Raw genomic sequence first — 10732 nt, 5'->3', positions numbered from 1 at the left:
ATGAATACAAGAGACAAGCCAAGAAGCGCCGAGTAGACACTGAATAGTACTAAACTATGTACAGAATAGTTTTTTGCCTTTTGTTTAATAATAAATTTTATTTATATAACCCTTTTGCTGATTTTTAAAGTGTCACATAAACAGGACAAGTGAAATATTATCATGTAAAGCAACACCCCCCCCCCCCCACACAAACACATAAAAAGACCTAGGTTTACAATTTATGATTAAAACTCTACTATCTACACAATATACATAGACATAAAATGTAAAAACTTAAATATCTTAGAAATAGTAGCCAATCAGTTGTTTTAATTGTCATATTTGAATTCGGCACATCAAAATACATAATAAATAGCACATTTTATCTCTGAAGCAGACGACTTCTCAAAAATTGTAGACCAGTGTTATTTCTCACCTCTATATATTATTTATTTATTTAAATACATTTTTGCTATTAACAAGCATGTTACCTCTGGAGACACAAATCCACAGTTTGATAACTGCAAAACTAAGCATCTCTGATGGTATCTTCTAGACTGAGCACTGAGTCCCATTGGGTAGATAGAAAGATTAACCTAAATAATCTATACAGAAGCCTGTGGAACCCCATAAGATTGGGTCCCTAATCCATGAACTATTGGAACTCATTTACAAAACTTTTCTTAAATGTTACATGAATATATTGTCTCATACTAGAGAATTAGAATTTATAATCCCTATTCCATGATGAGATATCTTTGAGCTATAATGTATCTTAAGGTTTTTTCCTCAAAAAGCATTTTATCAAAAAAATCCGATTTAAATAAAAAAAATCATTGATTTTTATCCACCCTAGTCCTGGAGGAAGCCAGCCCTTTGTGTGGTGAGTGGTCCGAGGATGGTTCTGAGTCCCCATATCCCTTCAGCAAGGGTTCCATGGCCAGATATGATGGGTCTGCCTGGGGTCCTTTGTCTATAGAAGGTCTCTGGGGATGAGGTTGTCGAGTTTCTCTTGGAGTTGTTTGGGGAAGGATTCGATTATATCCCTTAAATTCCTGGGTGGACTGTGGCGTGGGGTCTCTGAGTTCTTTATAGAAGGCAGTGTCGGAGAGTTGTTGGTTGGCCTTGTTGCCGTAGTCATCGTGGTTGTGGACTGTGATGGCACCCCTTTGTCTGCTGATTTGTTCACTGTGTGGTGGTTGAATTTCAGGGGCTGTGTAGCTGTCCTCTCCGCGGTGGACAGATTGTGGCTGCAGTTTGGTCTGCTGCTATTTAGTGCCATCTAGTGGCGTCAGGGTGAAAAGCAGGCAGGAAACCCCAAAGCAAGCTCCGATACCATTGTGGTGTAGGGTCAAACTGGGGTGTCGGGGGGAGGCTGTTTGTTTGCTAGCGAGAGTCCGTACTTGCGTTGTTTTTTACAGCCAGTGCCTGGCTGGTGTGACTGCCTCAAATCCTGTGCAGTTCTTTTCTGTTGACATGAGGCCCGACCCTGCACTCTGGGAGGGGGCTGAAGAATAACAGCTGGCACTGTCCATCCCTAGAGCCCCAAGTGCCTTGCAAAGCCAGGACAGCCCAGAATTCCCATGCTACAGAGGGGAAACTGAGGCACCCAGTGAGCGGTAACAGAGCTGGGAACAGAACCCAGCTCTCCTGGCTCATAGTCTGGTGCCCAGTGTCAGGCCATGCTGCTGCTTCAGGTGCTGGGTTAGAGGCTTGTTGGTGCACAGGGAGGGAGGGGGTGTGGGCTGGAGCCAAGGTCCGTGACTCAGGGCACCGGGGTTTTGTTCCCAGCTGAATTATCCATTCATCATGTGACCGTGGGCAGGTCCCAACCCCTCGCTGCCTCAGTTTCCCTCTCCAAGCATGGGGATAACACCACTGCCAGGCTTAACTTGCCCTTGATGAAGGGCTGTGTCCCGAGTGTGCACGTTGGGGCTTCGGGCTTGCAGCTCACCCTTGGCTGGGGAGGGATGAGAGGGTTTGGGGAGCTGCAGCCCATATCTCACCCCTCCTCTCCTCTCTGCAGCCACCTCTAACCTGGACCTGGAGAGCAAGAAAACGCCCCACTCCAAATTGCCATGGCAACAACCCGTGAACGTGTTCCTGGCCGCGGGCAGGTCGCCCTGCGTGGAGGAGCTGCACCAGGAGGCCCAGTTCAATCTCCAGAGCTTGCTGCAAGGTACCCCGCGCTGAGGGGAGGGCTGGGCCGCAGCAGGAACGCTGCCCGCCTCGCTCTCAGGGCATGACACACCCATGGGATGGGGAGGGGGGTAGGCTGTTTCCACAGCTCCTGGTACATGGGGCAGCAGAGAGCAGACTGTCCCATTGCTGCCAGGAGGGGAGGGGAGAGCAGGGAGCAGAATGATCCATGGGGAGGAGGGAGCAGATTGACCCATCGCATGGGGGGGGGGGAGCAGTAAGCAGACTGACCCATTGCTGAGAGGAGAGCAGGGAGCAGAGTGACCCATGGGGAGGGGGACAGGAAGCAGATTGACCCATTGCACACAGGGGTGGAGGGGGGAGCAGGGAACAGATTGACCCATTGCTGACTGGAGGGGGCGTAGTGCTCTCTTCCCCCTGTCCCCTTGTGAGATTGGCGTCAGCTGCTCCCTTCTCTTATCCTCCCCCTCACACACACACCCTCATGCAGGGTGTGGGGCCATGTGGGTCTGTTAAAATATGGATTGAATGAATGGACTATAAGGTGGATAGAAAGCTGGCAAGATCGTCGGGCTCAACAGGTAGTGATCAATGGCTCCATGTCTAGTTGGCAGCCGGTATCAAGTGGAGTGCCCCAAGGGTCAGTCCTGTGGCCTGTTTTGTTCAATATCTTCATTAATGATCTGGAGGATGGTGTGGATTGCACCCTCAGCAAGTTTGCAGATGTGACACTAAACTGGGAGGAGTGGTAGATACTCTGGAGGGTAGGGATAGGATACAGAGGGACCTAGGCAAATTAGAGGATTGGATCAAAAGAAATCTGATGAGATTCAACAAGGACAAGTGCAGAGTCCTGCTCTTAGGACGGAAGAATCCCATGCACTGCTACAGACTAGGGACCGAGTGGCTAGGCAGCAGTTCTGCAGAAAAGGACCTAGGGGTTATGGTGGACGAGAAGCTGGATATGAGTCAACAGTGTGCCCTTGTTGCCAAGAAAGCTAATGGCATTTTGGACTGTATAAGTAGGAGCATTGCGAGCAGATGGAGGGACGTGATCATTCCCCTCTATTTGACATTGATGAGGCCTCATCTGGAGTACTGTGTCCAGTTTTGGGCCCCACACTACTGGAATAATTGAAAAGAGTCCAGCGGAGGGCAACAAAAATGATTAGGGGGCTAGAGCACATGACATGTGAGGAGAGGCTGAGGGAACTGGGATTGTTTAGTCTGCAGAAGAGAAGAATGAGGGGGGGCGTTGATAGCTGCTTTCAACTACCTGAAAGGGGGTTCCAAAGAGGATGGATCTAGACTGTTCTCAGTGGTAGCAGATGACAGAACAAGGAGTAATGGTCTCCTAGCCAGGCTGGGCAGCTCCAGTGGGGGAGGTTTAGGTTGGATATTAGGAAAAACTTTTTCACTAGGAGGGTGGTGAAGCACTGGAATGGGTTACCTAGGGAGGTGGTGGAATCTCCTTCCTTAGAGGTTTTTAAGGGTCAGGCTTGACAAAGCCCTGGCTGGGATGATTTAGTTGGGGATTGGTCCTGCTTTGAGAAGGGGGTTGGACTAGATGACCTCCTGAGGTCCCTTCCAACCCTGATATTCTATGATTCTAAAGACATGTGGGTCCCAGCGAGAGCTGCTTCCTCCAGTCAGGGCAGTTGTCTGGTTCCTCTGCCTGCTAAAGCACGTAGCTTACTAGCCGAGGAGGAAGAATACCCACATGGGGCCGGTGCCCAGAGGCCAGAAGCCATGTCCAGGCGCTGGCACTCCCCCCATGCAGCTGCACGAGGCCAGCACAAGGCTGCTGTGCCCAGTGATCCTCGGGAGCTGCTGCTGCCCCCAGAGAGACCTGGGAGCACCTGGAGCAGTGGCTCCCATGTGCATCGCTGCAGGCACCTGTCCAGTGCTCAGGGCAGCCAGGCAGCACTAGGCCGGGCCCTACCCCACACAGCCCCAGCAGTGACACAAATACAGGCCGGGGGAAGGGAGGATGAGGTGTCCCGCAGAGGCAGCAAGCAGAGGTTTGCCCGCAGCAGGGCTGCCAGCTAGCCAGGCTGGGCAGCACTTTGTGGAGCACTCGGAAGCAGCTGGGAGCTCCTCTGGGCTCTTCTCTCCATGTGCAAGGGGGGGCAGAGAGCAGGGCCCCATTGCTGTGAGAGGGGCCCAGAGAGTGCATATTTGGCATATGCCCAGTGCATGTCCCACTAGCCTTTGGCTCAGCACTGGGGTGGGGAGGGCACAGCGCATCCCAATCCACCAGCTATGGAAATGCCCTGGCTGCTTGTATTTCAGAGGAGTATGAGGAGCAGTACACAGAGGCTAGGATCACTGGTCAGACCTTCCGCTATGCCAGCCACCTGCCCCTGGACACGCCCCCTGAGCCCTCTCCCAGGCCCCTGCCCGCCAAGCGCCTGGAGTTCGTGTTTATGGTGAGTCCATCTCTGTACAGAGGCAACCCCAAGGCGCTGTGTCTCAGCAGCCTTCCTACGGTCATGGGCTCAGGGATAGAGGGTATCAACTCTGCCTGATGTCACCCAGAGAGGTTACTGCAGAGCAGTAGGTGGGGGGGGGCTGTGAGTCGGGAGTGAGAGGCATCAGCAGAGCTGATGGTAGGGGAGAGCGACTGGCTGGGGTAGCGGGGGGCTGTGGGTTGGGAGTGAGGGGCATCGCAGAGCTGGCCCTGTGCTGGGCTCGCCAGGGACTACGGGTCGGGAGTGGTGCAGGAGGGAAGGGGATAATCCTACCTACAAGGTTTTTGACTCAAACCATCACTCAGTCCCTTGTTCTGAGCACTAGATTCCTCCCCACACACACAGTCACCTCCTGCTCCCCACATGCCCCCCTTCTTCCCCCACACTCCCACAATCCCTCCCTTCCCCACACTTATTATCGCCCCACCAGGACACTGGTGTCTCAATCCATTTCCTTTGTTCCCTGGCAGCCCGCAGCCCGGCGAGTGAATGAGGACGAGGCCACCACACTGGGTGTGAGGCCCCCAGAGCCGTTCCTGAGCCTGCCCACCACCCCAGACAAGCAGCCAGCCTGGACCCGAGCCTTCCCTTTGCCCACCGTGGAGGAGAAGAGGTGGCACCAATCCTGCTCCATCCAAGCCAACATTGTCCCCATCAATGTCTCTGGTAGGGCTGTGCCCCTTCCAGGCCCCCTGGGGAGTGTGTGCAGAAGCACGGGGGGCAAGGAGTTAAATCTTTCCAGTCAGCTCCCAGCAGCGGCGCTGGGGTTCTGTGGCCTGCGTGGGGCGGCTTTGGGCACAGCAAGTGCCGCTGGCTCTGAGCCCCAGGCGCTGTGATGCCACCGCCAGGGAAAGTGCATAGGTCCTGTAAAACTGAAATGCAGCAATATGAGGAGGTGGGGCCAGGCACAGGGAGACCTGCAGCGATGTGGGGAGGTGGGGCCAGGCGCAGGGAGGTGGGGCTGGCCTGCAGGGATGCTATTGGCCCACATGTGCTGTGGGTTATAAAGAGGCCGGGATCACACTCAGTAGCCAGGCCGAGGGGAGCGCTCAGGGGGCAGTTTGCAGGGCAGCATTTCTGTGCTTTGTTTTTGCCCATGTATTTTACCACCCGTAACATCACCCTTTATTTTTGAGCTGTTAGCCACGTCATTAAGTTAATCCAGTCTCATCTGCATCATCTAACGAGTGTCTCCGAGCTAACCGGTCGGTGTGTTCTGTTGTCACCTTGGTTCTCCCAGTGGTTGGGACCCATCCATCTGTGCAGGGGAACTCATGTGTTCGGCAGGAACGGGAGGCTGCAGGGCACTGGCTGCGGGCAGCAGCTCTGCTCAGCATGGGGCCTTCAGCAGCACCAAACTACCTGGGTTCTGGAGGAAACTAGCTGCCCCCCGCCCATGCCCTCCCTCCCCAGGCACTGCATGAGCACCCTGCTCCACAGCTGGCTGGGAGGGCACATACCCCTGTGTAACGATGCGGTTCTGGGGGGACCCAACTGAGAGTGCCAATTCATAACTTCAACTACAAAATTGATACACACATATAGACAGCATAATCATAACCAAGACCTCTCTGGCTTCAAGATTAGGCTAGATAAGTTTATGGAGGGAATGGTTTGATGGGATAACGTGATTTTAGCCAATTAGGCAATAACGTGCCATCGCTGGTAAAATGTGGGTCCGGCTGGAGAATCTTGCCTGTATGCTCGGGGTTCTACTGATCGCCATATTTGGGGTCGGGAAGGAATTTTCCTCCAGGGTAGATTGGCAGAGGCCCTGGAGGTTTTTCGCCTTCCTCCGCAGCATAGGGCAGGGGTCGCAAGCTGGAGGATTCTCTGCGACTTGAAGTCTTTAAATCACGATCTGGAGACTTCAACAGCTGAGTTAAGGGAAAGTGGGTGGGTCAGCTTTTGTGGCCTGCATCATGCGGGAGGTCAGACTAGATGACCATAATGGTCCCTTCTGACCTTAAAGTCTATGAGTCTATGAGTCTATAACCAGCAAACCATTACCTTGTCTTAGACACCTCATTTGACCCCCCTTTATGCAAGATTTGATGCCACTACAGGACTTTGGTTGCCACCATGTTCTATATGGTCCCACTTCAAATCAATAACGTGACACCCCCAACGCAAAATGGATGCAGGAAGGGATGACACAAACATCACTGACTGCATCCCAAGAGCTCCCCATCCTTGGGTCTGTCTCACTACAGCTAGTATTGGGTTAGAAGCCGCACCAGTGTATAACAGAAATGGTTCATCAAAGTCATGTTCAATAACATGATTGAATTTCTTTACAAACTCAAGGTAAAACTTAGTTAGAACAATAGTGGATTGGATCTGCTCTTGCAGCATGGTTCCTGTATGTCTTATGTGATCTTGCCAAGAGCTAAAGAAAACAGCTACTTTATCCATACAAGCTCTGGCAAATGTTTGGAACCCAATTAACATCAAATCAATGTAGATATTAACGTTGTTTATAGCATAGGAATTTTGGCATTTAGCCATGAAAGCACTATGGTAGTGTGCCTCAGTTTCCCTTTTCAAACAGCACATTAGGTCTGGAATGTCTTTTCCCCTGTGAAAAGTTCCAATACTGTTTACAGGCATTAACTGTGAAACATCAGTATAACAAGGCCTTTTAACATAAAGTGTGTTTTCATGTACTCCTTTTAACATGTTCAAGGGATTTTCCAAAAGATTAGGCACATTGTATATTTTTAAGTTTTTGGTAATAGCAACACATTAGTTACAAAAATTACCATTAGCAATAACAACAAATTCATTGCAAGTGTCCATTTACAATCATGTTTGTCATACCACACCTTTGGCTCAATACCATTGGGGTTTGGGCCTTTTAGGGTTACCTAGGGTTACCATATTTCAGCAAGCAAAAAAGAGGACGGGAGGAGCCCCGCCCTAGCCCTGCCCCATCCTGCCCTAGCCCCGCCCCTGCCCCTCCCACTTCCCCCCCTCAGAACCCCCTACCTAAGCCTCCCTGCCTCTTGTCCCCTGACTGCCCCCTCCTGGGACCCCTGCCCCCATCCTAACTGGCCCCCTAGGACCCTATCCCCTACCTGTACCCTGACTGCCCCAACCCTTATCCACACCCCCACCCCCAGACAGACCCCTGGGACTCCCACGCCCCATCCAACCACTCTCCACCCCCTGACAGCCCCCCCCAGAACTCCCGACCCATCTAAACCCCTCTGCTCCCTGTCCCCTGACTGCTCCGATCCCTCTCCCCACCCCTGCCACCTGACAGCCCCCCCCCAGAACTCCCAAACACCCCCCCCCCGCTCCTTGTCCCCTGACTGCCCCCTCCTGGGACCCCTGCTCCTAACTGCCCTCCAGAACCCCACCCCCTACCTAAGCCTCTCTGTTCCTTGTCCCCTAACTGCCCCCTCCTAAGACCCCCCCCAAATTCCCCCCAGCACCCTACCTGTACCCTGACTGCCCAAAATCTTATTCACACCCCCACCCCCAGAAAGCCCCCCCCCGAACTCCCGACCCCCCCCGTCTCTTGACTGCCCCCTCCAGAACCTCCCTGCCCCTTCTCCGACCCCCTGGGCTCCTTGTTGTTGGCCTTTGCCTAATGTCTCTGTGAGCTTGATCAGGAACGAATGGCCTGAGCCGTTCGTCCCGGCACTCTGGGGAGCGGGGGAGGAGCTCCAGACTGCCGGAGGCGATCTTCGAATGCAGGGAGGGAGGGAGGGAGGGAGTGATCTCTGCTGCAGGGGAGAGGAGGAGGGGCTCTCTCTGGCTGTCGGAGCCCCATGTAAGTGGCACCATCCGGCCGGCTGCTCTGTTAGCCGCACGCGCTCTGCATGGGGGGGAAGTCGGGACATTTACAAATTCCCCCCGGACGCTATTTTTAGCTCAAAAGGCCGGACATGTCCGGGGGAATCCGGACGAATGGTAACCCTAGGTTACCCTGTGACTTCCCTTAGCAACCTTTGCTTCCAAGGGGTTAGATGTTAAGTTCACTGAGAGACCACAAGTCATATCCAAAGTGTCTAGAGATCAGAGTACACTTACCTAGGGTTACCATATTCAAACATTTAAAAAAAGAGGACACTCCACGGGGCCCCGGTCCCGCCCTCGGCCCCGCCCCAACTCCGCCCCGTCCCTGCCCCGGCCCCACCCCCACCCCTTCCCCGGCCCCATTCCAACCCCTTCCCCAAAGTCCCTGCCCCAACTCTGCCCCCTCCTCTGAGCACCCCGCATTCCCCCTCCTCCCTCCCGCTCTGATCTTGGTTGGGGGTTGCTAAGTGCTTCTCTGCTCCCCACTTGCCCTGCAGCCCCTGCACCCCCCCGCCCCTGCAGCCTCTGTGCCCCCTGCTCCCCACTCGCCCTGCAGCCCCTGCCCCCACTCGCCCTGCAGCCTCTGCGCCCCCCGTCTGCCCTGCCCCTGCGCCCCCCTGCCCCTGCGCCCCCCTGCCCCTGCAGCCTCTATGCCCCCGCCTGCCCTGCTCACCCGGCAGCCTCTGCCTGGTGGGGGCTTCAGACGCTCAGCGGCGACCGGGGCAGCACGGGTCCCTGCAGCCCCGGCACACGCCGCACTCCCCGCCCCGCGGCCTCCTTCCTGCCGTGCGGGGTGACGGGGCCGCAGGAAGGGTCCCCCAGTGGCCAGGGAGTCCCCACCCGTGAGGGAAGCCCGAGCCGCTGGCTGGGCCCGGCCTTCCCGTGGTCCTGCGGGCTCGGCTGGGGCACGCAGTCCGCCCGGCCTCCGGGGGCAGCAGCGGCCCCTTCGCTGCCTTCTGCGGCTGTGGCCCCCTTCCCCCACCCGAGCTCGCTACAATGTAGCCGGGCGGCTGGGCTGCGCTGCGGACCCTGCGGGTCGTGCTGGGGCCTGGCAGACCCTGGCTTATGCTGCCTCCCTATTTCCCCGGACATGTCCGGCTTTTTGGTACTCAAATCCCCGTCCGGGGGGAATTGCCAAAAAGCCGAACATGTCCGGGGAAATCCGGACGTATGGTAACCCTAACTTACCATCCCCTGCATTCTCAAGAGATTAACTACACAGCTGTTCTGCTCTGCAGACTCAGCTACCCAGTTTTCCCTTTGAACCAGAGACACAGTCTGTTCACTTACAGAATCAGCATGGAGACATTCCTCTCTCAACAACCTTGTCTCCCTGACAGCTGGCCAAACACAGCCACTTGGTTATAGGACTGTTTAACTTTCTTAATAGCTTTTACTCCATCTGAGACCTTTTCAAAGCTACCCACGCTGGATCTTTCAAAAGGAATGTCAGTGGATCCATTCACAACAGAAAATTTCTGGCTGTTAGGAACTGAAACTTTCTTGATTAAATCACTTTCACACCCTTCAGTTGCAGTAAACTGCTTGCACAGATTACCATGAGGGTTCCTTTCCCCAGGAGCTTTTCTAAGCAACAGTTCAGCCTTCACAGAAATTTTGCCCTTACCCTCTTCACCTAGGGCTTGCTCTAAAGGAACACTTTCCTGAGCAGCAACAGACTTTTTCTGGGTCTTACTTACATTCAGGATCACCTTTGGCCCATCAGGTGGATTTCTACACAATCCCCTTTCAGGCAAACCCATAGACTCACTAGATGAAAGGTTAGAAGCATTCTCCTTCCCTTTGCCACACACAAGTTTAGGAATTTTTTCCTTCTTGCTACAAGTTTCCACACCATCAGTAGGTAACACAATTAAATAATCTTTCTGCTCTCCTTGTATCCTGGCTAGGATATTACCCTGATTAGACAGAGTTGCTACACCCTTTTCCAACCACAAATTAGCAACAGATAAAATACAAGCACCAGAATTGTCTGGTCTCTGGGATTTTGCTAAGACACTAACTGGATGCAAGCTAGTTACAGTGCCATTCTCCCCAGCAGACACAAACTTAGGACCATTCCCTTCCTGGGCTTTAGTTGAATCCAGAACCAACTCTGAGACAACTGCACTATTTTCAACCATCACAGGCTGTGTGCTCCACAGACAAAGAAGAGCTGGAGACACCTTCTTCCTTACCAGACACACAGCTACTCCTAACAGATAAACTGCTGCTCTTTTCACTACACTGAGCTACTTTTAGCAAATCACAGTTACCTTTTTCAGGTTCACTTTTACAAGCTGTACTAGCCCCCA

General features: G+C 53.6%; 1 protein-coding gene across 4 annotated transcripts in view; it reads left to right on the top strand.

Annotated features, from left to right (window-relative positions):
• NHSL2 (NHS like 2) overlaps window positions 1-10732 on the top strand; it is a 155254-nt gene that overhangs the window by 128965 nt on the left and 15557 nt on the right. For all 4 annotated transcript variants that reach the window (XM_026653381.2, XM_024197096.2, XM_024197104.2 and 1 more), the window contains exons 2-4: window positions 2009-2161; window positions 4435-4571; window positions 5084-5279. In XM_026653381.2, coding sequence (XP_026509166.1) covers window positions 2009-2161; window positions 4435-4571; window positions 5084-5279 — 486 coding nt within the window. The remainder of the gene's footprint in view (window positions 1-2008; window positions 2162-4434; window positions 4572-5083; window positions 5280-10732) is intronic.

Source organism: Terrapene carolina, unplaced genomic scaffold, assembly GCF_002925995.2.
Source record: "Terrapene carolina triunguis isolate 2854851 unplaced genomic scaffold, T_m_triunguis-2.0 Scaffold137, whole genome shotgun sequence".
In the NCBI taxonomy this organism is placed as follows: domain Eukaryota; kingdom Metazoa; phylum Chordata; order Testudines; family Emydidae; genus Terrapene; species Terrapene triunguis.
This window is presented reverse-complemented; position numbering and strand designations above follow the sequence as displayed.